A 27,345-nucleotide genomic window follows, 5' to 3' on the forward strand; every position below is an offset into this window, starting at 1 on the left:
GAGGAACAGGCCCTGACAGGCTGAGAGAGGCCCAGGATAGAGGGGAATCTGGGGGCCCCACAAAGCCACCAGGATAGAAAAACATGACCTGACTTGCTTTAATCTGCACACTGTGGGGGTGGGAGTGGGCGTGCCCCTGAGCAGTGCATTCTGGGACACAGGCAGGCAGGGGCTGGTATGGGAGGATGAGAGCACCTGCAGGGCAGCACCTGGCGGGCAGGCGGGTGGGTGCATCAGCTGCAGTTCTTGGGCAGGCGGTAGACGCCGGCCGAGTAGACGAGCTGCTGGTCCCGCACCTTCTTCTGTAGGTAGCCCTGCAGCTCCTGCAGGTCAATCTCGGCCAGCGCAGGCCCGGTCACCACAAACATGCGGAGCATATTGTAGATACGATCCAGCGAGAGGCTCTCCAGGTTGGTCAGCATGGCCTGGATGTATGTCCAGAAGAGCTGCGGACACAGGCCAGCCCCCATCAGGCACCCGCAGGCCTTCCCCGCCACCCCCCACAGGCCCGCACACGCACCAGCAGCTCCTCCTCCTTCTGGTCAGCCTGGGAGGCCATGCCGGAGTCGCTCTCGTCGTCACTGTCCAGGAGCACCATGTTGTCCCGGTCCTGAGGCCGCTCCTCCTCAATGACAGAGAAGGTGCCGGGGGGCTCCTCACGCAGCACGCCCTGCTGCAGCCACACAGACATCCGCCGCCGTAGCAGTGCCACGGGCATCTTCACTGCCTTGCTCAGTTCCTCCAGGGTCCAGCTGGCTGCGTGCAGAGTGACCGGGACACTGGGCAGACTGGGCACAGGCTGCACCTCCCCTGCCTCCTGTCAGCCCAGAGGTCGGGGGGCTCCTAGACCACCCTACCTTGCCCGTGGGAAAGGGAAGGGTGCTGCCTGCTGGCGCAGCTGCCCCAAACCACACCGTCACTGGGGAACAGTCCCTCACCCACAGCTGGGCCGTGTGGCCGGGGCAGACTAGCTAGGGGCTGGTGGACTCACCTTGGTCCTGAAAATACAGCAAGATCACCGCCTGTACCGGGGTGACCGCCACAGACAGCGTGCGGTCAGCCAGCTCCACGTCCATGGTCACCAGGCCCAGGGTGTGCTTCCAACTGAGGGTCCGCATGGCCTAAGGAGGGCTAGGGTCAGCTTGGGCAGCTCGGCTGCAGGGGGCTCAGGCCCATGGGCTCTGCCACCTGGTACCGGGTGAGAAAGCGGCTCCCAAAGCCACCTGCCCCACCCCACTCTGGCAGGCAGGTGAGCAGCAAGAGCACAGGACTGAGTGGGGTCCCTACCTGCTCAGCCACCATGAAATGGCAATGGGGCCAGCGTCATAAGGTATGTCCCAAAAAGGCTACGTCTGCCTCCTAACCCCCAGTGCTTGGAAATGCGGCTGTATTTACAACAGGGTTGATGCAGACATAACTGAGGTCACACTGGAGTGGGGTGCACCCTAATCCAAATGACCGAGGTCCTTCTAAGCAAAGGAGAGATGGGAAGACACAGGCAGGCGGGGAGGCAGCCCACGAAGACAGAGGCCGCCTGGAGCAATGCGGCCACAAGACAAGAAACACCAAGGGCTGTGGCAAACACCAGAAACTGGGGGGCAACGGGACCCTGCCAATACCTTCACCTTGGACTTCCAGCCTCCAGAACTTAAGACAATCTATTTCTGTTTTTTTAAGCCACCCAGTTTGTGACACTTTGTTACAGCAACCACAAGAAATGAACAGATTTTGGTACCAGGAAGGGCGCTGTGGAAACCTAACACCGAGAACTGTGGCAGCAGCTTTGGAAGTGGGTGATGGGGAGAGGCTGGAAGAACTATGGTGAGGGCCTGCATGACTGTTGGTAGAAAGGTGTGAAGACAAGCCTGGAAACGGCCGGGAGAGGAGAGCTGCTGTCGTCTTGGAGAATACACACAGCATCACAGACTGGATACCAGCAGCAATGCCGACCCAACAGCTGCTTCCAGTGAGGTCTCAGGTGGAAATGAGTGTGCTACTGGGAACCGGAGGAGGCAGCAGAGAGCTTGGCTGGCTGGTGCTCTACTGTTGGGTGCATGGCCGGGCCTACAGCTGATGAGCCTGGACATTCAGCTGAGATTTCCAAGCAGTGTGGCAAGTGCCACCTGGCTTCTCCTTGCTACTTACAGCAGATACAAGAGGGAAACCATCAGTGAGGCAGGAACCATTAAGCAAAAAGGCACCAGCCCTTGGGGATCTGAAAAATGCTGTATCCAGACAGCTCTGAGACGTGGCCAAGGGTGTGGTTGGACCAGGGTTTGCTAGCGATGAGATGTGACCTGTGCATCCAACTAACCATCTCAGCAGCAGACAGGGACAGGTGGGGCCTCTGGGAAAGGGCTGCGGACCCACCTGTCTGAGCGCTTGGACACTGGTGAGCTGCATAAGCCAACAAGGTGTGTGAGAATTTTATACCATCTGAAGTGCTGCCAGGCTGGACCGAAAGGAAGGCAGGCTCCAAGAGCAGAGCTGCAGAGGCCAAGGCCGAAGCTGACGAGGTGGGGCTGCCCCTGCAGGCTGAGGATGGAGCAGGGAGCCAAAGAGGATTCGCAGGCCTGGAAGTCAACTGGAATTTCAGCTGCTGGGTTTGAACTCATTTGGGACCTGCCAACCTTTTTCCTCCCAGTTTTCCCTTTTGGGGTGGGAATGTCTATGCTTGTCTTACGGTGGAACTTCTGAAACAGATCATTTGTTGCCTGATTTCACAGTGTCCCAGCTGGAGAGGAATGAAGCAAGCCTCACCCGTGCCTCGTTTAGACGGTATTTACATGCTGAGCTGTGGAACTTCGTGTGGACGATATTTAGATGGGATTTTTGGACTTGGAGTTGATGCTGAAATGGTGAAGACTTTTGGGGCTACTGGGGTTAACTGTCACTTGCACGCTGGAGGGACCCGCCATGGGGCAGACTGTTATGCACTAAATTGTGCCCCTTGAAAAAAGACACATGAACCCCTAACTGCCAGTGCCTCTGATGGGATCTTACGTGGAAATACGGTCATTAAAGATATAATTAAAATGACATCACCCTGGAATAGAGTAAGTGTCCTTCTAAGAGGGAGACAGGAACGGAGACACGGGGGAACATCACAGGCAACACGGCAGAGACCAGAGCAAGCTACCCACAGGCCCAGGAGTTCCTGGAGCTCCCAGAAGCTGGAAGAGGGGAGGAAGCAGCTTCCCCTAGAGCCTTCGGAGGGCTCTGCTGGCCTGACTTTAGACTTCTGACTTCTGTAAGATGATCGTTTCTTCTAAGCCCCCTGGTTTGTGGTACTCTGTGCCGGTGGCACCAGGGCACTGACACACCTGCTCTGTGGGCCAAGGGCTCCTGAGTCCTTCCAGGATCCGGCAGCTCTTAACGGAAACAAACCTCTCTTTACAGACAGAAAATAGAGGAAGAGTCAGTGGCTTGCCTTGGTCCTAGCTCTGGCTCCAAGGCCGTGACCTCCACAAACGCCACTGGTCAGCCTGCAGCAGGACAGATGCAAGGGCTCAGAAGCAGCTGGCTCAGGGGCAGACGCTGTGGGCTGCATGGCCAGCCAGGTGTCCAGCAAGGTCCCTTGGCCAGGAGCTCTGCTGGTGGGACCCCTCAGCACAGACCCAGGGCCTTCCTAAGCTACTCCTGTGTCCCACTGAGGTTAAGACAAAGGGCACTGGAGTGTGGCTGTCCCAGCACTTCAGGCCTGAGCAATGGGCAGTGGCTGAGCCATGCCTGGGACCCGAAGCGGGACCCTGGAGGGAGGCCAGTGGGACCTCGCCTGGAAGTGGTGCTGGAGAGCCTGAGGCAGCCAGAAGGGGCGGGGAAAGGGGCCGAGCGTGGAGCCCAGCCACACAGATGATATGTACCAGAACGCAGCGGGGCATGGTGCCCGCAGGCTCCAGAGATGCCAGGCTGTAGCACAGGCCACAGCTGGAGGTGCGGGGATTGCCAGGGCCCTCCTTTCCACCGAGAGCAGGTGGGAGCCACACGGACCCTCCACAAGCTGCAAGGGACACCTGGACTCTTCCAGAGCCAAGCTGAGGCCTGGAGGGAGGCAGCAGACACTCGCCACCGTGGTCAGCAGCCCGGCCCTACCAGAGCCCCTTAGCCTCCCGCCCTGGGGCCTCTGCCTGGCCCTCCCCTTGTCTGTCTCTGGAAGGAAGCTTCCCCCTTCGTTTCTAAAGTGGACATATCGCCCTCTCCTCCCCTAGGAGTAAGTTCCCTTGGCCTGTCAACACAGCAAGGCCCTCTTACTTGCCAAAGAAAAAAAGAACACACATCTAGGTCCAGCCTCCTTGACAGCAGACCTGGAGAAGCTGCGGACCCTCCCTTGAACTCAGCCCCACCTGCCAGCCTCCTGGTGGCTCTGTCCTAAGACTGCTCCTCCAGCCCTGGCTGAGGCTGGACCATCCCCCTCCTGGGGCTCCTGGGGCTCCTGGGTTTGGGGTCTGCAGCCTGGATGCCGGCTGTGCCCCAGGACCCTCTCCTCACATTTCCCCCGCTGGGGTGCCCGCCCCACCCCAGTCTTGAGCATTGCTGGGCATACAGGCCCCACACATCAGACTGAAAGCCCTGGAACCTGCCTGTGATGGCTATCCTAACCCCTTCCTCTGCCAGCCGACACATCTCACCTGACTATGAGCTCAGGGAAAGAACCTCCAAGCCTGGTCCCATCCCTCGGGCTCTGGACGCCTGTCCTGGGACTGCTGGGATCGGCAGTGCTGCCAGGGATGTGAGCCAAACACGGCCAACACCATCACCCTGGGCACACTGTCCCCGTCTGCCAGTGACCTCCAGGCCAGGGCTCATTCCTCCACTCCCCACATCTGCTTCCCTCCTATTCCCACCACAGACCCACAGCCCCGGTCCTCAAGTACTGCTGGAACCTGCAAAGGTAGTTCTCGATGAAACAGACCTGGAGAAGGGGGCAGGGCTGCAGTCCTGGGAGTCAGGTGTGCTTGGGAGCGCTGCCCTGGGCAGAGGGCAACCCTGGCTCCCCGGCTGCCTCCCTGCAGTGACACAAGGCACCCCAAGCCCCAGTTCTAGAGGCAGAGGACGGATGGTGAAAGAGGAGGAAACGCTCAGAGGGCGGGGCCTGCTGTGGCCACAGGGGTCCCCGTAAAGCAGTCGAGAGCCCCGGGCCCAGCAGAGCCCACCCAAGCTCCTGTGGGCCACGGGGACTCTCACTCACAGGCGCACAGGGTTGTTGGGAGGAAGGCGGATGGAGTGTGGGCCAGACCCACTCCCTCTCCTGCAGGGGTGACTGCGAGACGGGACCAACCCAGAGACACTCGGGTGACAACGGGGCGGCCACAGGTACCAGGCTGCTGGGAGCCCCGCAGCGCAGGATGGGGGTGCCGAGGGCCCATCGGGCAGCCCAGCGTGGGGGTACCTTGAGCTGCTCGTACTTCTTGCAGTAAGCCTCCAGGGCTGCCCTGATGTCCTCGGGGACCTCGAGCTTCTCATCCTTGAAGGGTGGCCAGAACTCACTGGACAGGATGACAGCGTAGACCCCGAACGGTGGCTGCTCCTCCGCCGGCCGCTTCTCGTCCTCCTCCCGGATGTTGGCGTTGATGCGGCGGGAGTCCGCCATGTCCTGAGGAGGAGCCAGTGTCACGGGGGACCTGTGGGGCGGCCGGGCAGCGGGCGGAGCTGGGACCCACCTTCAGCATGACCTCGCAGAAGTGCATTGGGGCCTCGCCAAAGCGCAGCTTCAGCAGCTCCACGTTGCGGATCTCCCTGGAAAGATGAGTGTCTGGGCAGGGTGTCGCGGTGAGCCCCAGCCCCAAGGAGCACCTGTGGCAGGGCACAGGGGTGCCCCCAGGCAGAGCAGGGGTCCTGTGTGGGCACCCCGATGGCTAGCACACCTTCAGCCAGGAGTGGGGGTGGAAGCACAGCTCCAACCAGGCCCCAGGCACGGGATCAGGGCCCTGTCCCGACAGAGGCTTGGCAAAGGCCCCGGTACCCCTGGAGATGAGCGGCACATCGTGGGCCTCACCGCTCAGGGCTGAAGCTGAACTGGTGCAGCAGGCGGTCAGCCAGCAGCGAGCGGTACTCGTTGATGAAGAGGTCCTTGCTGCCGTAGATGCTGACCAGCAGGCTGATGATGTCTGATGAACGCCTCTTGGAGCTCGACTTCCCTGGCATGGTGGGGGCAGGGGTGTCACCTGACAGGCACCGGGGCAAGGACAGGGCCACCCCCCTCCCAACCCGCCCAGCCAGACGGCACAGCCTGGCAGGGCTCTTCCTGAAGGCCCTCAAGGCTGGGAGCAGCCCGGCAACTCCCGAGAGACCTGGAGTCAGGTCCTGTAGCAAAAGCTTCAATCCCCAGCCCCTCCCACCTCACAGGGACCTCCCAGGACCCCCATGCAGGCTTAGGGGACAAGCCAAAGGTCCTGGGGTTTTCCTCTGAGACTAAAGATCTGTGCCAGGGAAGGGGCCAGGCCTGGGCCCCACAACCCTCAGAGCCCTCGCAGACGAGGGCCAGGCACAGATGGGCTCTGAGCAGGAGCTGGCACCTTAACAGGACTTTGAGGCCCAAATCAGTATGGGGCTCAGGGGCCACCCACATCTTCACTCCTCTGCCAGGTGCAGTGACAGGGCAGGAACACCCCACAGCTCACAGGCAGTGTAAGGCAGGGCATCCCCCACGGCCAGTGACTAGCCACGGAGGAACACAGCCCATTATGGGCCTGCCCAGGCTGGCGGGGGTGTGGAGCACTGCCCTGACCTTTGACACCCTCAAGCCTCTGGGACACTGGCCACACCTGACACAGCCAAGCTCTGTGACAGAGATGAGTCCAGAGCAGACGGCCTGACTGAAGCCCCCACCCCGCTGGTGAAAGGGGCCGTGCGGGGCTGACCTGGATCGGCATCCACGGGGTCCGGGACCCAGTCCTCCGGCTCGCCCGAGTCATCCTCACTGTCCTGGCCTGTCTCCAGGCTTGCAGGGTCGGTCTTGGACAGCTCAACAGCCAGGTCCCCTGTCCCGTCCGAGTCCCCTGTCAGCCCGGCCACAATCTGCCGCACCGTGTCCTCCCGTGTCCTGCCGACATGAGTGCTGCTGTGGCCCACAGTGTGGACACCCTGCGTGCACCTCCCACCACTCACCCCAGTCCCGGCCCCATCTAGGCCAGCACCACCCACCCTGCCTCTACACTCAGTGTGACAGGCTGTGTATTAAAGACAAGCCCGTCAGACTCCTTAAAAACAAATAAACCCAACGCTACTCGGGAACAGCAGGAGCTGCGAGCGTGCTCCCAGCACTTAGGGACACCGAGCCAGGAAGACGTAGGCCCAGGTGTCCGAGGCTGCAGGGAGATAGGGTCCTGCCTCCGCACTCCGACACAGCAAGAGCCTGTCTCGGACAAAAAAAAAGGCCAGGTGGGGTGGCTCACGCCTGTAATCCGGCACTTTGGGAGGCTGAGGTGGGCAGATCAGGAAGGCAGGAGATCAAGACCATCCTGGCTAACACAGTGAAACCCCATCTCTACTAAAAATACAAAAAAAAATTAGCCGGGCACGGTGTTGGGCGCCTGTAGTCCCAGCTACTCCAGAGGCTGAGGCAGGAGAATGGCGTGAACCCGGGAGGCGGAGCTTGCAGTGAGCCGAGATTGCGCCACTGCACTCCAGCCTGGGCGACTCTGCCTCAAAAAAAAAAAAAAAAAAAAAAAGAACTGGCCCAGAGTGCTGATGAGTTACTGGGTACAGAATACCAACATGGTACATGTATACATATGTAACAAACCTGCACGTTGTGCACATGTACCCTAGAACCTAAAAAAAAAAAAAAGAAAGAAAAAAAAGAAGTTCGCCGGGCGCAGTGGCTCAAGCCTGTAATCCCAGCACTTTGGGAGGCCGAGACGGGTGGATCACAAGGTCAGGAGATCGAGACCATCCTGGCTAACACAGTGAAACCCCATCTCTACTAAAAATACAAAAAATTAGCCGGGCGAGGTGGCGGCGCCTGTAGTCCCAGCTACTCGGGAGGCTGAGGCAGGAGAATGGCGTGAACCCGGGAGGCGGAGCTTGCAGTGAGCCGAGATCCGGCCACTGCACTCCATCCTGGGGGACAGAGCGAGACTCCGCCTCAAAAAAAAAAAAAGAAGTTAAAGATATATCTTCTAAAATAAAAAAAAAAAAAAGAACTGGCCCAGAAGCCAGGCCAGTTACAGCCACAAAGGACCAAACAAGTCCAGACAGGCGCCAGATTCCCACTAGCTGCTACTGCTCGGCTTCTGGGGTCCGCTGTGCCTGCAACCCCTGAGGAATTTCCAGGCGGCCACATCAAGGTCCTCATTCCAGCACATTCTCCACCGAACAACCCCGGGCAGTGTCTGTTCCTTGTTGTGGGAAAGTCTGGGACAGCACAGAGCCCACTCTCCTTGCCTGGTCAGCCGGGGGTGCTGGTCAGCACCAAGGCGAGGCCAAGTGGAGGAGATTCTCTCTGCACTGGAGAGGAGGAGGCAGAGGAAGGGCTGTGGTGGGCCTCTGGCAGCTGCACACAGAGGGCACAGTGACACCGTGTGACAAGGACAGGTGCCCGGCACGGGCAAGAGAAAAGGAAAGAGCCCTGGGCCTGATCCTGTGCACTCCCCAGCTGGGGGAGACCTTGTGTCCTGAAGGCTGAGCACACCCTCTGGCTGCCCCCAGGACCACGAGGAGCTCAGCAGGATGCTGGGGGTCCCAGTGGCTCCCGGGCCAGTGCGGCCCTCACCTCAGGTAGCGGCGGATGGGCTCACAGGCGACCTCCAGGATGACCATGGAAGGGTCCAGCACACGCAGCGCCTTGATGGCAGAGATGTAGAGGGTGATGATGTCACACGTGTTGACGCCTACAGCCAGGGCAGAGGCCAGCAGTCATGCAGTGCCCGGGACCACAGCCTCCCAGGGGCCAACGCCCGAGTAGACAGCTGGCCATGCTGGTCAGGTGGTCTACAGGTCCCCACTGCAGCTTTGTTCCCTTGTCCCCCATCCCCATCTCTACCTGCTCACAGGCCCTGCCCTGCAGGGTGGTCTATTCTGAGAGAATTAAGTCTCATCACCTCAGACCTACCAGTCAGTCCCGACTCCCTTCAAAGAAAAAACACGCAAGCTGATGGGCACTCGAGATCCCCTAAGGACCTCGCCAACTGCTTCTCAACCCATTTCTTCCTTAGACCTACAAGTCCAGGGCTAGCAGACTGGGCCCCAGGCTCCCTGGACATGGGCACCCTGGTGAGTGTCTAAGCCCCGAGCGCTGGGCAGCCGGGCAGCACACAGCACCTGGATGCAGGAGCCGAGTCTCCAGGGCAGCCTTGAGGGACACGAGCAGCTGCTGCCTCTGGTCTGTCCTCTCCAGGCAGTACTTGAGGTCCTCGATGGCTGGCCGGGAGTCTGGAAAGTCTACAAGAAGAGGAACATCCCTCAGGGATGGACACAGATGTGTGTGCACGTGCGGGCTGGTGCAGGGTGTGTGCAGTGTGTGAGAGGACATGCGCTTGCCAGCCCCAGGAAGATGATGAGACCACCTGCTAGGCACCAGACGTCCCCCCGGACACTTTGGCGTGCTGATGCATTTGACCACAATGCCACAGGGTGGACAGAGCAACACCTGGGGCCAGTCCCCAGCAAGAGCCAAGAACAAGGGAGCATAGCAGTGGACACCTAGAAGCACCATCCAGCATCTGCCACACCTGCCCTGATCCAGGCATAGGGGTCACCCGCGGTGGGGAGGGTCCCAGCCCTGCCCGGTGCACCCCCCTGCAAGAGCGACAGCGAAGGCACAGGGAGCCCAGACTCTGACACAGAGGAGACACGGCGAAGGCACAGGGAGCCCAGAGGCAAATACAGAGGAGACACAGCGAAGGCACAGGGAGCCCAGACTCTGACAGACACAGAGGAGACACGGCAAAGGCACAGGGAGCCCAGACGCAGATACAGAGGAGACACAGTGAAGGTCCTGGGAAGGCTCCCCAGACAGGAGAGAGGACCCCGAGGCCGGGGCGGGACAACCTCGGATGATGCTGAAGAGCTCCTCGATGCGCAGGCTGGCGTAGATGCGGTAGAAGAACCTTTGCACGTGGCAGCGCCAGCGGCGCAGGGTGTTGCCGGCCTCAGGAGACGCAGGCCTGGCGGGGCCGTCCTGCAGGAACACCTTGCCGAGCCAGCCGACCACCCGCTCGATCCACTGTCAGGAGAACACTAGCGTGAGCTGTAGAAAGCCATGGTGAGCCCCAGGTTGACTCACAGGCTGGGAGGAGCCTCGCAGCCACCCACTTTGTCAGCCAGGACCAAGGGGAGCCCGAAGGCCACCTGTGTCTAGAGGCGGAAGCACATCAAAACCTGCAGGGTGGGTGATGGCCCAAAAGGCGATGTCCCGGCCCCCCTGCGGTCTTCATGCCTCTCACACGCACCAGTGCCCACACTTATCACTGGCAACAGCAGCCCTAGCATGAGACGTGACGGACACACATGGCCTGTGCGCTGTGCCTGGTGGGCACATTTGCTCCCACTTAAATGGATAAACACGCCCTTGAGACCAAACGTGTGACCAACCCCCACTCCCCCGCCATGCAGATGACACCATACATCACAAGAGCGTCTCTGAGTGAGCACAAACCCCTCGATGGCAATTCCACCGCGGGGCCCAGGCGTGCACACATCCCACAGACCTGCTACCCAGTGACAAGACCACACGGATGTTCACCCTCTCCACCCTACTGCCCACTCTTGCCCACCGCTGTGGGGACGCCCTCTCTCTCTGAAAGCCTGACATCACAGCCAATCTGCACCTCAGTAGGTGGACTCCGAAGCACTGAGGAAAGGACAAGTGACATGTGGGAACAGGGTAGGGGGACCCAGAGGGGTGGGCCCAGCTCCCCTATGGCCCCGGGAGCCCAGAGCAGAGCCCCAGACCACACCCAACAGTGCAGATGCCTGGAGGCCCCATGTGAGGGTGTCTCGCCCCTGCTGTGGTGCAGGCTGGCTGTAGGTCAGTCCATGAAGGACCGGCCAAGCAAGTCCACACTCAAGTAGGGCAGCAAACAGGAGAAGGGGGTCCATTCACTGGCCCTTCTGGTGGGCCCGGCTTCGTCACACCTGCCTGGCGCAGCCCCTGAGGACCCTGGCCTGGTATTGCCTGCAGCCATGGGATTCTGAGCAGATCTGGTGAGCGCACCTCAGATGTGTCCTTGCTGTCACCAGGGCCCAGAAGTATTGGTCTCTACCCGACATCAAGACAGCTCCAGCCACCACCTGGTCCGGGCCCACCTAGGTCTCCACACTCTGGATGCTTCTGAAGCCACGTGTCAGGTTTGCCAGAAACCTACTCCCCTGTCCCCAGCGGGGCACAGCCCAAAGGAGGGGCCCTCACCTTGTGGAACTCACGCAGGAAGGAGCGCTCGTACTCGCCTCGGCAACGGTCCTCCATCCTCTCCCGGGTCACCTGGTGCAGGGTGGTGGTCACAGCCTCGGCACTGACCCGCTCCAGCAGACTGAGCCTGTGTCTAGAGGAGAGTCCTAGCCATGGGGCACCCACAGCACACACCGGCCCCTCTAGCCCAGAACAGCCCCATGCCAGGACGGTCCTGCCTGTAGAGTGCATGCAGCACACACACGCACACCCCCACACCCAGCATGCACCTCCCCACAATCCTCAGCTGTGGGGGCCACTGTGCCTGCCAGCCCCGAACCAGGGCGTCTGCGACCCCTGAGGAATTTCCAGGCAGCCATGTCAAGGTCCTCATTCCAACACATTCTCCATTGAACAGCCCTGGAGAGTGTCTGTTCCTTGTCAGGGGAAAGGCCAGGACAGCACAGAGCCCACTCTCCTTGCCTGGTTGGCCTGGGGCACTGGTACCAAAGGATTCAAGAAGCCACTCGGAGCACAAAGCACTCCCAGGCTCTGCTGTCCCCGCCCAGCTGGCCTCTGTCCAGGTAGGGGCACTGGACTTCTCCATGTGATCAGTGGCAGCAGGTGTGGCTGTCAGGGGCCCTACCCTTATCTCCTAGGATCAACTCTGAAACGACATCCAGTTGCACCGCTACTCTGGTCCCAGAGACACAGATGCCACTGTTTGTGCCTTTCAGTGCAGTCTGTGGTCTACAGTGGCAAAAAGACTCCAGAGGAGAATGAGAAAGGTTGCTGTGTAACTTTTGCTGGGATGAGCCCAATAGAAGCCCTTCATGGTCACCCTGACCTCTGCCAGCAACAGGACCACTCTTTTAGTCCACCTAAGACCTCTCAAATAGCTGCATGGCCATACTTCTGTTCAATGTGACAAAGCCACCACAAATGGCCGAGGGTGTGACAATTGCTAGAGGACTACAACAGGACCTGTCTCTCACAACAAAACCCTCTCCTCTCCAAAAACCCAGACAGGAGACTGCTTGCCCTCACAGTGACCTGATCTCCCTGGAGAGAAGCAGCAGCAGGTTTCTGTTCACAATTACAGGGCAAGGAATGTCGACGAGGGTGAGAATCATTCCTTGCCCCAGGGTCGACAAAAGGCACGGTGGAATTCTGCAGAGTCTAGGAAGTTTGGAGTTGCTAAGAAATTTGCTGCTGCAGACACAAGCCACATAGGGCCTTACCACAGGCAAGGCATGAATCCGTGGGACTGCAGGTGAGTGACAGAAGAGAGACACCTGTGTACAGGACACACTGCACAGGAACCCCGGGGACTCTCTCTCTGTCATGTTCCTGGTTATCAGGACGGCTCACCAGCTTTCTGCAGAGGCCAGCTGGACCCAGGGGAGCTCCTACTGGTTAGTAGGAGCGAGAGTACGGCCATCAGGACAGACTACTCACAAGACCTGGCTGAGCTGATGGAACTGCTCCAGAGCCTGGCGACACCAGCACTGTTGCTTGTCACTGCTGCACCCTGCACACAGCGGGCTCTGCAGGAGCCGGTAGTACCGGCGACGGGCATACCGGCTGTCCAGCTCCCCCTCCAGTTCCGGGTCCGTGCCCCCTTCCCCCTTCCTCTTACTCTGCATATAGACTCTCAAGAAGCACCCATACAGACGCTGGATCATCTCTTGGAAGGTTCTGGGGGTACTAAAGAACAAGACTCCGCGCAACATAGTGTGAACTTTTTCTCGAAGCCCCTGAGCACCAGTGCCCATCAGCAAGCCCAGGCGAGTCCATTTCTCCAGCAGCTCTAGGCTACGCAGGTAGGGATCCAGGCGGCTCTCCAGCAGGCCAAAAGCGTCAAGGAGCAGCAGAAGGCACTGGGGCTCATCCGTAGAGTTCTCGCATTGGGAGATGGCATTCCAGAACTCAGGGGAGATGTTGGCCTGCAGATCGTTCTGCAGCACCTCTACGAACCACTCCTCCAGGACCGAGTGCAGGCCGTGGCCCCTCAGAACCTCCACCGCCGCCCGGAGCTCCTCTTCCTTTGGCGGGACTGCACCGCTGGTCCGGGAAGACACCTGGAGCGCAAAAAACCGTGAAGCGAGGGGAACACAACATAGAGGTGGGGAGAGGCGGGGAAGGGAAGAAGCTGAGGGGTAGGCTGCAAAAACTCCGCTGCCCCCTGTCCGTGGTGTCCGGACGTTGGGCCGAAGCTAGGGAAGGTCTGCCAGCGGAGCTAAACGAAATGAAATGGAATGGTAGTGGAAAGTGGCAGGACAGGGCAGAGGCGGATGACGGACAGAGCTGTATGAACCCGAGGGTGGCCGCCCCAAAGAGCATAGGGTCCCGGAAACTCCGCGCGGGGCCGCCGCTCTCTTCCCAGGCCTCACCAGCCCCAGCGCAGCCGGCGGCACCAGGCCAGTGCTCACGGTATTCCAGGCCACTAACAACTCCTGTCCGGGCCGGGAGTCGCTGTCCCCCTCCGCCACCACAACTGCAGCCGCCATCTGCAGACACCGGCTCCGAGATCCCCTCGGCACGGCGCAAGGCGATGACGCAAGTCTGCACGCACAGCCATGACGCGCACAAGGCGCTCAGCGATGACGCGCTAGTTCGGCGCGCCGTCAGGGAGTCGTGCGCAGGCGCGGACAGCGCTGGTTCCGCGGCGGTTGGGGTGGCGGGGCCCCGGGCGGCGTAGACCATGACCCAGCAGGGCGCGGCGCTGCAGAACTACAACAACGAGCTGGTCAAGTGTGAGCGGCGCAGCCGGGACGGGGAGGTCGGGAGGGCCGCAGGGCCGGGTTCCCGGCTCGCAGCGGGGTGCCCCTGGACCCGCCTCGTTGCGGGCATCGCGCGGCTGAGCAGAGCCCTCCGTGCCGGGGGCTGGGTGTCCGTGGCCCCGAGCCGTCGCTGGCTCGCAGGCCCCGCGCCAGGTGCTCGGGGGTGGTGCCTGACTCTGGCTTCCTCGGGTGGAAGGAGGCCCGCCCTCCGCCGTCGCCCTCCTGCCCTGGGCCCACGGCGCCGCCCCTCCCGGCCCCCCAGGCATAGAGGAGCTGTGCCAGAAGCGGGAGGAGCTGTGCCGGCAGATCCAGGAGGAGGAGGACGAGAAGCAGCGGCTGCAGAATGAGGTGAGGCAGCTGACGGAGAAGCTGGCCCGCGTCAACGAGAACCTGGCACGCAAGATTGCCTCTCGCAACGAGTTCGACCGGACCATCGCGGAGACGGAGGCCGCCTACCTCAAGGTGGAGCTCGGGAGGCCAGGCGGAGCATCAGGGGGTAGTCGCGGCAGGGGTGTAGCCGCGGCAGGGCGTCAGGACCGTCTGGAGCTCCCAGCTGTGGGCAGTCTGTGCCTCGCTGGCATGTCGGGCAGGGGCAGCGTGGCCAGGCCCATTGAGGAACCCAGGCTGCTGCGGGAGTGACCGTGGGGCTGTCTGGGGGGCCTGGGGCATCCTGGGTCCTGGTCTTCATCCGGTTCTCGCTAGCCATGTGGTTCTTTCTGCTTAGAGTGTGAAGAGCCACGTCTTGGGCCAGTGCTAACCCAGCCTGGCTTTGAGGGTGGGGAGGAAGTGTTTTGGGTCAGATTCAGGAGGGAAGAGGGCCCTGTCACCCCGTCTGCCAGTCCCCTTGGGCTTCCGCCTTCCCCCGCACAGGATCCCTTGGCTACAGCACCCACAGCCAGGTCCCAGAACCTGAGTGTGAGGACAGCTGGGGCTTAGGACCTTCCCAGCAGGTGAACAGTAACAACTTTCTCACTTCTCTGGCCCCAGATTCTGGAGAGCTCCCAGACTTTGCTCAGCGTCCTCAAGAGGGAAGCTGGGAACCTGACCAAGGCTACAGCCTCAGACCAGAAAAGTAGTGGTGGCAGGGACAGCTGACCAGACCACGGACAGGGCCTGCCTCCGTGCGCCCCTCAGCTCAGCCCTGACAAGTCTGTCCTCAGAGCTTCTTTGTTCTTCACGGCAGCAGCTGCCTTCCTTCACTGTCTCCGGTGCCGAGAGGGGCGGCTGCCAGCCTCTACTGGCATCATTGACAAGCCCAGGGCACAGCCCACCCAGGGGCTTCGTGCTCACACGGGCTGTGGGGATGGTGGGTTCCAGGTCAGCTCTGCAAAGGGCCTGTCTCTGTGGCACCCACACTCCTGCCCTGCCAGGGAGGCCCTGGTTGTCTGAGCACCATGGGGGCCCCCTCAGCTTGTCCCTCCTCAGCCAGCAGAGGCCCAGGGCAGGGGACAGGGGTTCTCCTTCACCCCAGAACCCAAACCTCAGGGCTCACCCCTGTGGCCTGTGATTATCAATAAAGATTATCTTTGTAAAGGTCCGTGCCAGCCTGCTGCTTGCCCGTGTCAACAGTGTGGGGCTGCCAGACACCCGCAGAGCCAGAGCCTGAGGCTCCCCCTTGGGAAAGGAGAGAGGAGGCGTCTGGAGTGGTCTCCCTGTGACTGCCCAACTAGCCTCAGGGACACTGCTGAGGGTGGCCACCCTGCCCAGGCCAGCGCCACCCTCAGCCCTCCCCAGCAGGGCCGCTGCTCCTCTTCCCCTGACTGGCCCACAGCTCACCCTCCTTTCAGGAGCTCTGCTCGCTCGTCCTGTTCTCTGCCACACCCTGGTGTCCAGCATAGGACCTAGCCCAGAGAGACAGCTAGGGATGCCAAGCATATCCAGCAGCTGCCTCAGACTCAGGTCCCTCTCAGCAAGGACTGGGGGGCTTCACACCCCCCACCCCCACCAGTTCCTCCTTGCGAGTCCTGCTTGGCCTGATGACACCACTGCTGCCACCAGGCCCTGCTGCCCCTTTCCCTGGCCGCATGCCAAGCACTGGCCACCTCCATCCTTCCGTGTGCCCTGGGGCCTCTGTCCTGTCCCTGCAGCAACCAAGCACTGCCTGAGGACTGGGCCTATTTGGGAAGCGTGTGTTGATCCAGAGGGTCCAGAAAAGAACTGGGCCCACCCCCCAACCAGGGAAATACACCAGACTCTCCTTCCACCGGAGTCTGGCTGGACAGCATCTCTCTGCTCTAGGGTTTGGTTCTCCAGGGAGGAAACAGGGCTTGGGTTCAGAGGGTTGTAAACAGCCCCAGATCTGGCTGCCCGGGCAGGTGCTGATCCCCACTTGCCTCATCCTGTGGGTCAGGGGGCACGCCAAGCCCAGCAGGAGACACTGTACCCTGTGCTGCCCTCATGCTGCCCTTCCCTTGGTCCCTCCACAGGCTCTGGGCCCCTCAGAGAAGTCACTTCAGGCCCAACAGCTGCAACACTCACCCTCCCACCTGAAGTCTAGGCCCCTGACAGCAGGCCTGGCATCCTACCTCCCACAGTGCCAGCTCTGGGAGGCTGGGGTAGAGGGACAACAGGTTAACAGGCCGTAGAAGTTGGGGGGTCAGAGCCTGGGCCACTGGGACATCAAGGATTGGGGGTACCAGACTGGGGTCCCCTCCCACACACCCTGGCACAGATGTGCAAGCTGGGGCCCACTGTACCCCATGTGGCCTCTTACTGCAGAGACCTGCCCCTGCTCCCCTCTCAGCCAAGGACCACGCAGTGGGGATGCCAGCAGCCTTGTCCAGTGCTGTTTATTGAGTCCATCGTCAGAGGCAGGAAAGATGCCACTCATCACAGAGGGCATGGGGGCTGCGGGCAGGGGCTTAGGGTCCTGCAGAGGACAAGTAGCTGGGACAGCCCTTCACCCCAGACCCCCCATGGCCGCTGGGAGGCAGGCTGAGGAGACAGGACAGGGAACTGCCAGGTGTAGAATCTGCACAGTCCCCTGCCGGGTTGCAGATAGCCACCACCCAGCAGGCCCCTGACCTCACCCACAGGCAATTCCCCACCCCACTCCCCACCTGGGCCCTCCCAAACCAGGGCTGGGGAGTGAGACCCAGACCTGGTCCCAATGGCAGGAGGCACCCTGGCTGCTTCCAGGGCCAGGAGGGGTGGGTGGAATACAGTGAGGCCAGACAAGGCAGAAGTGGGTGCAGTAGTCCCTGGCTACTGCCCAGCTTCCGGGACTCCCACAGCTGGGGCTCAGCGTTGGTCCTGGCAGTGCTGGGCTCAGAAATAAAGGGCTGGCTCGCTGCGGAAGTCCGAGAGGTCATTCTGACTGGCAGGTGTGAGCTGAAAGTGAGAGAACAGAATGTGGACACATGGGCTCGCCCAGGCATCAGACTCCCCGCAGCGCTCCCCTCCCCTGCAGCTCACCATGGCCTCTGTGGGCGGAGGCTCTGCCTCCCTCGGGGCCTGCTCTAGTGCCTGCTCCTGCCACTTGCTGAAGGCCACAGAGTGCTTCGGGGTATAGCTGGACAGGCCTGTGAACGGAGATGCACACGTGGACATGTGGACACAGACCAGGCTCCACCCCACCCAGGCTGCCTGTCCCCCTAGGTGGGCACCCACCTGAGCTGCCCTCTGGCAGCCGAGAGCTCTCCGGTCTCACGCTGCTCACAAACGTGGCCCGGGGCAGGAAGAGTGCAAAGGGCTTCTCCTCTGAGCCGGAACCCTCTTCCTCCTCTTCCTCTTCCTCCTCTTCCTCCTCCTCCTCCTCATGCTCCACCTCTTCCTCCTGTGCTAGGGAGCTCTCGGAAGGGTACTCAAATGTGGTCTGCAGGCTTTTGTCGTTGAAGGAGATCTTCATCTGGGAGTGAGAGTCACATGAATGAGGGCTGAGGGCCCACATGGGCACAATGCCAGGGGCTCACGTCCAGCCCTCAGGATGAGGCTGACCCAAGTGGGGCACCGGACGCGCCGGATGCACCATCAGGAGGTGGCTCCAGGAGGTGGGCGAAGACCTCTCCAGCTGGACCCTGCTGACGTCCATCCCCTCCACCCTGGGGGCCAACTTCCCCTCCCCATCCCAACCAGGGAGCAAACTCTGATCAGGACCAGAAGCCCAAAGCCTCTGTGTCCCCAGAAGCGTCTAAACCAGCTCCCGGGGCTACCATCTCAGGACCCTCCTGCTCTGCTGTCTGGGCAGAGCACCAGCTGGGGGGACACTGGGGTGGACACATCCCCTCCCACTAGAGCAGGAACAGGGCGGAAGAGAGGCTGTCCCCTCAGGGGTCTTGCCCTCTAGACTCCAGGCAGCTCCTGCTGGTGTCTGGGGCCTCTCTCTAAAGCCAAGTTCATGTCCTGGCTTACTGGATGCCTGGACAATCCGGCAGAGCACGGACCTCCCCACTGCTGACAAGGGCCTCTGTGAGGCGTCAAGGCGGGGCGGTAGCCCCAGGCACCATCACCCACCTAACATAGTTGAGAGTTGGCCTGAGGCTGTGCAGAGTGTGGAACCGCCTCTACTGAGCCTGGGTGCCAGCGACCCCAGCAATGACCCCTTCCTCACCCTGCTGTCCCTCTGGCCCTCGTCCTCCGTCCCCACTTCGTAGGCTGCAGGATTTCACATCTGAGCAAATGCTTTCCTTTCCCCAGTGGCCTTGAAGCCCAGGCAGGGCTGCTGGTTCCCAGGGGCAATGGGAGCAGTGGTCAGGACTCTCCATCTCCCCTGACCGGGGCTTGCATGGGGCTAAGCTCCCCACAACAGCCGAGCTCCCACCGCTCAGCTGCACTCAGCCCGGCCCCAGTGGTCCCCCATGAAAATGAGCAGCCCCCACCTGCAGCAGATGGGAGCGGCCCTGCCGGAGCTCGAAATATTAAACTCTTCCTGGGCACAGGACACCAGCAGCTCAAGTTCCTCCTCCTCCCCTAGAAGGACCCAGAGGCAGGAGCCGGGCCCCAGGCAGAGAACCACCGCAGCCAGGCACAGTAGGATGAGACAGCCTCTCAGGAAGCAGCTGAGGCCACACAGGGCTGCCAGGACAGGGCCGAGGGCACACGCTCCCGCCATCATGCCCTCTCCCGCAGTGGCCACACGGCCCACAGCCAAGCGTACCCTTGGGTCCCTTCTCACCATGAACATCCCCACCTCCCACAACCGGGGGGCCACCCTTTGTGCCCAAACCTCCAGCTTCCCTTCTCAGCACAGCTCACACAGAGCCCTGCTGGGCAACTCAGCTGCCTGCTTGCCTCCCTACCCTAGGCCTCGATACCCCAGCTGTCTGCATGGATGAGTGGGGGAGGGGGAGGCCACCTGGGTCAGACAAAACAAGGAGAAAGGCACCTGTCCCTTAACTGCCCTGCCTGTGGCTAGGCCCACCTGGCCCTCCAACGCTCATCCCACAGGAGGCCAGGCAGGGAGAGGCTGGGACAGACCCTACAAACACCCACCCACTGCCAGCCCACTTGGGGATGGGGTCACCCAGCCCTCCCAGACTCATGCTTTGGGACAGATACCCCAGGTGGAGGTGCTCAAGGCAGGACGGGGCTGGTGGGCCAGAGGTCTCCCACAGCCCCAAAGTCCAGCAACAAATGGGGCTTCCAGTCGCCCTGGATACGTGGAGCTAACCCAGATGACCCCGAAGCCCTCCAGGCCCAGCCCCCATGGCTGAGAACACAGAAGGGCCGGCTGCCAGGGCTGCAGGATTAGTGCCCTCGCTCGTGCACATGACCAGTCCCAGCAGGGGGGCTGCGGGGGCTGGGTGCACATGGGCCCTGAGCCTGGTACAGCCTGGCCAGGCGGTGGGGAGCGGGGGGTGGACAGGCAGCCCCTGTCTGCCCTCAGCTGAGGCCCAGGGCTCTGGTCACGTCCTGCCTCCCCAGGTCTCCTCAGCTGGGCTGGTGCACAGCCCTCCCCTCCCACTGTGGAGACAGGTCAGTGGGTCACAGGACACCCCGTGACTCATGCTGTGGTCAGCCTGAAGACCCCAGGACGCAGGATGGGCAGAGGGTGTGGCCAGGGGCTGGCAATGCAGCCTATCAGGGACTTTGCCTGGCGCAGCCAACAGAGAGCCCGCAGGCGGGTCCCGGCTCAGCCCAGCCTCCCAGCACAGCCTCCTGGCTTCTCAGGACCCGTTTGTTCTTGCTCCACTCACCCTGCCTGTGCACACCTAGCTTTGGTTACCAAAGGGCCTGGCCTCCACCCGGGACAAAGGGCCAAGCAGCCAGCCCCAACCTGCCCAGATGGAGGTGTGAGCTGAGCCCAGCCCTGCCCCTCCCTCCTCCCTGCACACGGCTACCTGCCTCCCATCCCCCACGCAGCCCCAGCCAATGCTCCCATGGGTGGCCGGACCCTAGACCAGGCTGCCCAAGTGCAATGTCCACAGCAGGCTCCCGGGACGCTGGGTGCTCCCTGAGTCAAGTGTGGCCCCAGCGCCAGGCACAGCCTCCACCCATGAGAAAGCTGAGGGAGGAGGGTCCAGGCAGCTGCTGGGGTCCCTGGCTTCAGAAAGACCACCTAGGTGGCACCTATGGGAAGAGCTGGTGGAGAGGCGGGAAGGGAAGGAAAGTTGACAAGAAGGGGCTCAGCCAACAACAGTGAGAGATGCAACAGCCCCTGGCCACCCAGGATCGGCGCTGCACAGGGGGAGAGGCAGGGAGGAGCCCAGTCTGGGGCTTGGTGCTGGCCAGGAGGTGGTGTCAGCAGGAAGGGCAGATGTCAGGGTGGCACTTGGGTCTAAGGATCAGAGAGCGAGGCCTTGGGAGTGGAGGCGGAAGTCCCACAGCAGGTGAGGGCAGACGGCCCTGGGTGTCCAGGACTGAGCCCTGGGGACACTGACATGTTCCGGCTGGGCAGAGAGCCAGAAGGGGAGGAGGGGAGGAGGGGAGGAGGGCAGAGGGGAGAGGAAGGGGCAGCCAGACAGGTAGGAGCCAGGCCAGGTGGCGCTGCACGAAGAGGAAAGGCTGCAGCGCCAAGTCCCACGGGTGGCAGGTGTGAGGATGAGAAGGGATGCCCCACCCTCCAGGAAAGCAGCCTGGGCGCGGCTGCAACAGCACACAGCAGTCTGCCCCAAGCTCAGCCTGCAAGACGGTGCACCTGCCGCTTCTGCCAATGGACAACTTAAATGGGCCTGTGCCTGCCAGGCAGCTCCCCCCCCGGCACATAGGCCAGCAGCCCCCCACTGCCCAGAGCAGGGCAGCACCCCTCAGAGGCGGGCAAGGGCATCATACCCTGTGTGGGGACAGCCAGCCCCAGGGCAGGTGCCTCATAGACTCCCACCACCCAGACAACTCCACTGAAGAGCTGCCCTTCATCTGCACACCAGGAAAAGCAGCAGCACCGCCAGTCACTGAGGCGCACAGTAAGCCATTGGCCCACAGTCAGGTCCCGCTGGATTCCAGGCCCGGCAATCCCTGCACTCCACCCCCATGCTCTGGGGTCACACACAGCCAGTGGTCCCAACCAAAGGCTGGGGCCAGCACCGTGGCTCACGCCTGTCATCCCAGCACTTTGGGAGGGTGAGGCGGGTGGATCACCTGAGGTCAGGAGTTCGAGACCAGCCTGGCCAACATGGTGAAACCTTGTCTGTACTAAAAATACAATAATTAGTCGGGCGTGGTGGCACACACCTGTAATCCCAGCTACTCGGGAGGCTGAGGCAGTAGAATCACTTGAACCCTAGGAGATGGAGGTTGCCCTGAGCTGAGATACTGCCACTGCCCTCCAGCCTGGGTGACAGAGCAAGACTGTCTCAAAAAACAAAAAATAAAAAAAAGGCTGCCTAGGGTGGTCAGGCAAGGCCAGGTACAGGACTCGCATGGGGCACCTTGCACCCCCACCTGTGAGTGCTCCTGGCCCAGGGGCCACAGAGTACATGGGACAGCCCTGCCCCGCAGCCCACTGTGCCGAGGCCAGCAAGCCATTCTGAAAGGCAGGGCAGCCCCACGCTTCCATCCCCTCCTGATGGACATTCTGGCTCTTCCCAGGCAGGGCAGCTGGCCTGTACCCAGGCAGGAAGTCACAGCCAGCAGGTCATGCTGCTCTGGCAGGGCCCTGCCCGGGCCACCTGGCCATGCCAGGCATTGTCCATCTGGACCCCCACCCCTTCAGGCTGGCCCGAGCTCCTCCCTCCTGCTGATCCAGGGCCTGTTTCCCAGGCTCAGCTTCTCTCCCTGACTGCATCTTTCTGCTCCTGTTGGCCCTCCGGCCCCCACCCTGCCCTTCTGATTCTAACCCAGCCAAAAGTGACCCCCACAGTTCTGTCCCTTTTTTTTTTTTTTTTTTAAAGACAGAGTTTCACTCTGTCACCCAGGCTGGAGTGCAGTGGCGCCATCACGGCTCACTGTAAGCTCCGCCTCCCAGGTTCACGCCATTCTCCTGCCTCAGCCTCCCGAGTAGCTGGGATTAAAGGTGCCCGCCACCACACCCAGCTAATTTTTTAATCTCTTCTTAGTAGAGACGCGGTTTCACCATCTTGGCCAGGATTGTCTTGAACTCCTGACCTCGTGATCCACCCGCCTCGGCCTTCCAAAGTGCTGAGATTACAGGTGTGAGCCACCGTGCCTGGCACAGTTCTGTCCCTTCTGAGGGCAACATGGCCAGGCTCTAGGCAGCGGCCTCAAGTCCCAGGAAGAAGCCAGGCTCCCAGGGATGGCCACACAAGTTACGGGGAGGGGTTCTAGAAACAGGAACCTGAACTCAGTTCTCGCCCCACAAGCTCCATGACCCCATCTGACTCCTGAGCTGAGGTGCAGATTCCTCTCTACAAAGGGGGAGGTGTCCCCACTGCCACCTTTGGGGCAAGACCAGGAAGCACCCACCTCACGTAGCCAGGGCCAAGGGTACGGATGCAGGGGAGGGAAAGGCAGACAGGAGCTGGGGGAGAGAGGCTGTGGCTATCAGACCGACCCCACCTCGATGGGCTGGGGTGATGCTCGGGCGAGGGTTGGGGAGACAGACCCATGTGGCTCCAGGAATGGGAGGGGCCCTGTGCCCAGCCCCAAGCCCCCACTGGAAGCACCTCAGGAGGGTTAGCATAGATGCCTGGGCCGGCAGACAGAGCAGGCAGAAGCACCAACACCCTGGTTCCAGGAGGGGAGGATGGACAGGGAGAGGCGCAATGCCAAGGCCAATCCCAGGCAGGAAGCAAACAGAGGGAGGCAGCAGCCTGTCTGCTGAGGGAGCCTGCAAGGTCCCATCCCCAGCCTGGGAAAACTGAGGCTGGAGGACAGCCCACCTCAGGGGTGAGCCTAGCCAGCACTGGCTCTGGGGCAGTGCCTGGACAGGAAGAGCCAAGGGAGACGCCCCAGGCCCCCGCTCAGTCCCCAGGGAAGGTACACCTGCTTCCTGACAGGTCACCGCAGATGGGGAAGTCACGTGGAGCTGCCCTTGGAATTTGCCCCGGGGAACAAATACAGGTGCAAGAATGACCAGGAAGAATCTGAAGATTTTCTTTTTCCTGTGCCCAGAGGGTTCCAGGCCACTGGCCAGGAGGGAGACTCCCCTGCCTGGCTGGCTCAGAGCCTCCAAAGTCCCCTTCTCCCCAGCAAGCTTCCCAGGCCCAGAACAGGCATATACTAGACACTCACGCAGCATTCCTGCCCAGCTCCCAGCCAGTGTGCTTTCTGGGGCGTTGACAGCCCCCTCCAACTGGCTGGTGGGCTGCACCCCAGGGCTGACCGTGATGCAGGGATCTGGCCAACCCCGATCACGGGCCTCTTCCCACTCATCCTGGCGCCCTGCGCCCATTCAGCGGGGCCTCCAGGAGACGATGTGAGGCCACCCCCTCAAAGCCAAGCCTAGGGAGGAGCCCACAAGCCCAGGTCTGCTTCTTCCAACTGGACTGACAAAGGGACAGGCCCGCCCCGCTAATTCCATATGAGCCACAAGAACTGGCAAGAGGCACAGCACTGTCTGCCCCGGTGCTCTCCAGCAGCCTCGCAAGGCACACAGCAGGTCAGCTGTCCCCATGGCCCAAGTCAGGGGGCCCCACTGGGGCCCTGGACCCGGCACAGCTCACCCAGCCCCAGCTCGCCTCGAGTCCATATAGAAACTATCCTTTGCCCAAGCCAAGCGTCCTGGGATCAGGGCAGGTGCTGCCCACACAGTTCTGTGAGCTGTCACTCTCTCCCTCCTGGCCAGTGGCCCTGCCCCCACCACTGACCTTCTTTCTTGAGGAGCCAGCCTTGGTGAGGCAGGACTTCTGCAGGGCCAGGTAGCCGCCAATCACTTCGATCTCATGCACGGTGGGGTAGCGCTTCTTCAGCGTGGGCCCCAGGAGGCCACCAGCCTTCTCCTCCTCGGCCTCCTGTGGCCGGGGCTCCCCGTTGGCCTGACTGAAGTTCTGGCCCAGCAGGGCCCCTGGCTTCCTCTTGGGCACCACTGTGAAGGTGTTGCTGCCCTGGGGCTGAAGCTCTGCCACGCACCCGGGCCTGGCAGGGCGCAGGGAGCAGGGTAGTTTGGCTTCTTGGGGGGCCTCCTCCTCCCAGTCTACCTCATCGATGAAGGTGACAGGCAGCCCTGGCTTCCCGTATTCCCGGCTACTTTTGTCCAAGCCAGGAACCCTGAGGCCCTCAGCAGGCTCAGCTTCTTCTGCAGCAGCCGGCAGGAAGGGGGGTGGTGAGGACGGCCTCTGCCACCTGATGGCCCGGTCAGTGAGGGCGGTGGCTGTCCGGGGACAGGCCCCCTCCTCGACTGCCCACTGTGCCTCGACCTCCACGGGGCTCTTCCCTTGGGCAGGCGCACCATCCCCTGCAGGCACCGGCTGGGATCCGAGCTCCTGGCTCGGGGAGGCCGGGCCCACCTCTCCCTTTGGCAGCTCCACGGACTGCACCCCCTCAGGAGGAGGGGCCCCGGAGGCCTTGCTCTTGGGGATGAACATGAAGGAATTTCGAGAGTTTGCGCGGAGGCTGGCCAGCGCCCGGGCCTGGAGGTCCCCCGAGGGGATGGTCTCCATATCTGGCTTGGGGGCCGGCCGAATCTCGAAGGAGTCGTTGGCGCTGGTGGCTGCGGAGACGCACTGGCGCTGGCTAGGAGTGGCACTGGCAGGGGGCGAGGCTGGAGTGGCACTCGGGGTCCCGGGGCTGGGGGGCGGGTGGAGGGAGGGATCCCCCGACTCCACCTTTGGCTTCCACTGTCCCGACCCAGGCGGGGAGCCCGCGAGGCGGTTGGCAGGGCCGGCCCGGGGCTCCGGGACCGAGGGCCCGTTGGAGAGCAGGTGGGCGTCCGCACCGCGATGCAGACCCCGCGGGTGAACGGTGAAGGAGTTGCTGCCGGTCTTCTGGAGGAAGTCGCTGCGGCGGGCCCCGGGGCTCGCCCCTCCACCGCGGGGCCCGGGCGCGACGGGCGGGCTGGGGGCCGCGGGCGGGAGCCGGGGCTGCGCGGGCGGCGGCGGGGGCGGGGGGCGGGCGCGCTCGGGGCTCCCGCGGCGGCGCGGCGCAGCGGGCGGGTCGAACCTCTCCAGCAGGCGGCTGACGCGGCCGGGCGGCGCCCCGTACACCAGCACCTCCGCGGCGCGGATCTGCGCGGACCCTGGGGCGGGCGGGGAGGGCGGCGCGGGCGGGAAGCCGGGCACCGTCTCGATGATAAGGACGCTGTCGGCGCGGAGGGCGCGCACACCGGGCACGCGGCGGTACCGCTCCAGCAGCCGCGCCCCCGCCGCGCCCCCGCCCCGCCGCCGCTCGGCCTCCAGCCGCATGAACGGGTTCTCGCGCAGCGGGCCCAGGCTCTCGGCCAGCACCCGCTGCTCGGGCTCCGCCGCCCCGGGCCCCGCGCCCCCTCCCAGCGCGACAAGTTTGGCCCGCTTCCGCTCCAGGATCTCGCGCTTCCAGGCGGGTACCGCAGCGCGCGGCCCCGAGCCCGGCCGCCCCAGGGCGGCCATGCTTCGAACGCGGCCGCGGACGGCTGGACTGAGGGCCGGAGCGGCCGCCTCAGTCGCGGCAGACCTGGGCGCCGCGGCCACGCCCCCTCCCGGGCCACCGACCATTGGGGGGAAGCCCGCTCTCCCCGCCCCGCGCGGGACGCCCACCTATGGCAGGAGAGGGGGGCGGGCCCCTCAGGTGACCCTACCGATTGGACAACACTCGCCTCAACCCCGCCTCCCAAGGGACTTCATTGGACAACGCCTATCACCGGAGCCGGCCTCCATTGGGAAGGCCCCTCGGACACACCCAGGCGCCTTGCGCCGCTCACTGGCGGACCCCACTTCCGCCCCTGCGCTCTCGCCTCCCGGCGTCCCTGGGGAGAGCTGGGTGGGCGGCCCCTGGGCCCCGCGCCCCGAGTGACCTTGGCTGAGCTTGGGACTTCCTCACGCTGCCAGCACCGAGGCCGCCTGTTCCATCCGCTGAGGGTGCAGGAAGGGGGCTGCTCCAGGACCGAAGGCACCCGCGCCCGTGGACGGTGCACAGGCCACACTCTGGCCCGGACCCTGCTTTCACCAGGGGTCCTCCGACCTCCGGCAGGTGCCTGCGGGGCTTCGAAATGCCAATTCTGGAGCCCTGAGCAGCCCCAAAGAACCAGTTTCTCAGAAATCGCTAGTTTTTATAGGCTGCCCAGGTGGGAACCTCTTACCCCAACCTTTCCATCCGTGGTCCCCACAAAGCATGTGCAGGAGCAGGCACAAAGGAAGCAGCCTCTCCCGCCACACGCAAGCAGGCTCACCAGGGCAGGGCCCTATATGCTTGGACAGTTCTCCAATGCATTAAGAGCCAAAAAAAAAAAAGCCAGGGTAAAGGTGGGCCCCATAGGGCCGACCCCTGCGTCTGATCACTCCACCCTGCCGCCACGTTAAGGCTACTCCTCTCCCATCGGTTGAACTTTCCCCCATTAAGGCTCCAGATGCCATGACCCTAAGGGCACAGCCTCCAGGCTGACAAGTCCCTTCTGTCCCAGGGAGGACTTCGGAGTGCTTCCACAGTCTTTCAAGCCTGCAGATAATAGGGAGATCGCTTGGAGCCATGGGGATGGGAATTGGAGTGTGGACATCACCGTCTTTCCATCACCTGCCCTGCAGTCAGCAGTCTGCTCAGGAGACACTGCTGTTTCCCACACCACTTGCCTTTCAGGGACAGGGCTCCAAGGTCACCTGGGTCTCTGCAAAGATGCAGAACAGGTTTTCTTTTTTTAACTTGGGGATGCCCTTCTCAGCTTCTGTGCCCCATGACAGTCTGCAGCAGCCGCTAGCTTAATATTGCCTTATTCTCCTGCCACTCCATTAAGCTGGAAAAAATAAATTTTTTTTTTTTTTTTTTGAGATG

At 62.2% G+C, this 27,345-nt stretch overlaps 3 protein-coding genes across 3 annotated transcripts; 1 reads left to right on the forward strand and 2 right to left on the reverse strand.

Annotated features, from left to right (window-relative positions):
- Positions 1–84: 84 nt before the first annotated feature.
- Positions 85–13,979, reverse strand: ANAPC2 (anaphase promoting complex subunit 2). The gene is made up of 13 exons (XM_008005519.3): positions 13,723–13,979; positions 12,788–13,410; positions 11,351–11,483; positions 9,991–10,165; positions 9,262–9,381; positions 8,714–8,831; positions 6,861–7,042; positions 5,996–6,137; positions 5,661–5,736; positions 5,390–5,593; positions 992–1,121; positions 521–756; positions 85–446 (listed from the first exon to the last, which is right to left on the reverse strand). The coding sequence occupies exons 1-13, from the start codon at positions 13,837–13,839 to the stop codon at positions 234–236; spliced, it is 2,469 nt and encodes an 822-aa protein (XP_008003710.1). The 5' UTR covers positions 13,840–13,979; the 3' UTR covers positions 85–233.
- On the forward strand, positions 13,948–15,649 carry SSNA1 (SS nuclear autoantigen 1). Its single transcript, XM_008005520.3, has 3 exons — positions 13,948–14,085; positions 14,375–14,574; positions 15,100–15,649. Exons 1-3 carry the CDS (start codon positions 14,034–14,036, stop codon positions 15,205–15,207), a joined length of 360 nt encoding a protein of 119 aa, XP_008003711.1. The 5' UTR covers positions 13,948–14,033; the 3' UTR covers positions 15,208–15,649.
- Positions 15,650–16,885: 1,236 nt separating this feature from the next.
- On the reverse strand, positions 16,886–26,374 carry TPRN (taperin). The gene is made up of 4 exons (XM_073022116.1): positions 24,255–26,374; positions 17,722–17,959; positions 17,527–17,633; positions 16,886–17,442 (listed from the first exon to the last, which is right to left on the reverse strand). The coding sequence occupies exons 1-4, from the start codon at positions 26,073–26,075 to the stop codon at positions 17,380–17,382; spliced, it is 2,229 nt and encodes a 742-aa protein (XP_072878217.1). The 5' UTR covers positions 26,076–26,374; the 3' UTR covers positions 16,886–17,379.
- Positions 26,375–27,345: the final 971 nt, after the last annotated feature.

Source organism: Chlorocebus sabaeus, chromosome 12, assembly GCF_047675955.1.
Source record: "Chlorocebus sabaeus isolate Y175 chromosome 12, mChlSab1.0.hap1, whole genome shotgun sequence".
In the NCBI taxonomy this organism is placed as follows: Eukaryota; Metazoa; Chordata; class Mammalia; order Primates; family Cercopithecidae; genus Chlorocebus; species Chlorocebus sabaeus.

Coding starts and splice junctions, on each gene's coding strand:
- ANAPC2 (XM_008005519.3), bottom strand. CDS start 13,839: ATGGCGGCTGCAGTTGTGGTGGCGGAGGGGGACAGCGACTCCCGGCCC. Junction 10,166..11,350: donor TCCTGCGTGAGTTCCACAAG/GTGAGGGCCCCT, acceptor TTCTCCTGACAG/TGGATCGAGCGGGTGGTCGG. Junction 1,122..5,389: donor AGAAGTACGAGCAGCTCAAG/GTACCCCCACGC, acceptor AGCCCTCCTTAG/GCCATGCGGACCCTCAGTTG.
- SSNA1 (XM_008005520.3), top strand. CDS start 14,034: ATGACCCAGCAGGGCGCGGCGCTGCAGAACTACAACAACGAGCTGGTC. Junction 14,086..14,374: donor CAACAACGAGCTGGTCAAGT/GTGAGCGGCGCA, acceptor CCGGCCCCCCAG/GCATAGAGGAGCTGTGCCAG. Junction 14,575..15,099: donor CGGAGGCCGCCTACCTCAAG/GTGGAGCTCGGG, acceptor CTCTGGCCCCAG/ATTCTGGAGAGCTCCCAGAC.
- TPRN (XM_073022116.1), bottom strand. CDS start 26,075: ATGGTCGGTGGCCCGGGAGGGGGCGTGGCCGCGGCGCCCAGGTCTGCC. Junction 17,634..17,721: donor GCTGCCAGAGGGCAGCTCAG/GTGGGTGCCCAC, acceptor CTCCGTTCACAG/GCCTGTCCAGCTATACCCCG. Junction 17,443..17,526: donor CTCCGCCCACAGAGGCCATG/GTGAGCTGCAGG, acceptor TCTCACTTTCAG/CTCACACCTGCCAGTCAGAA.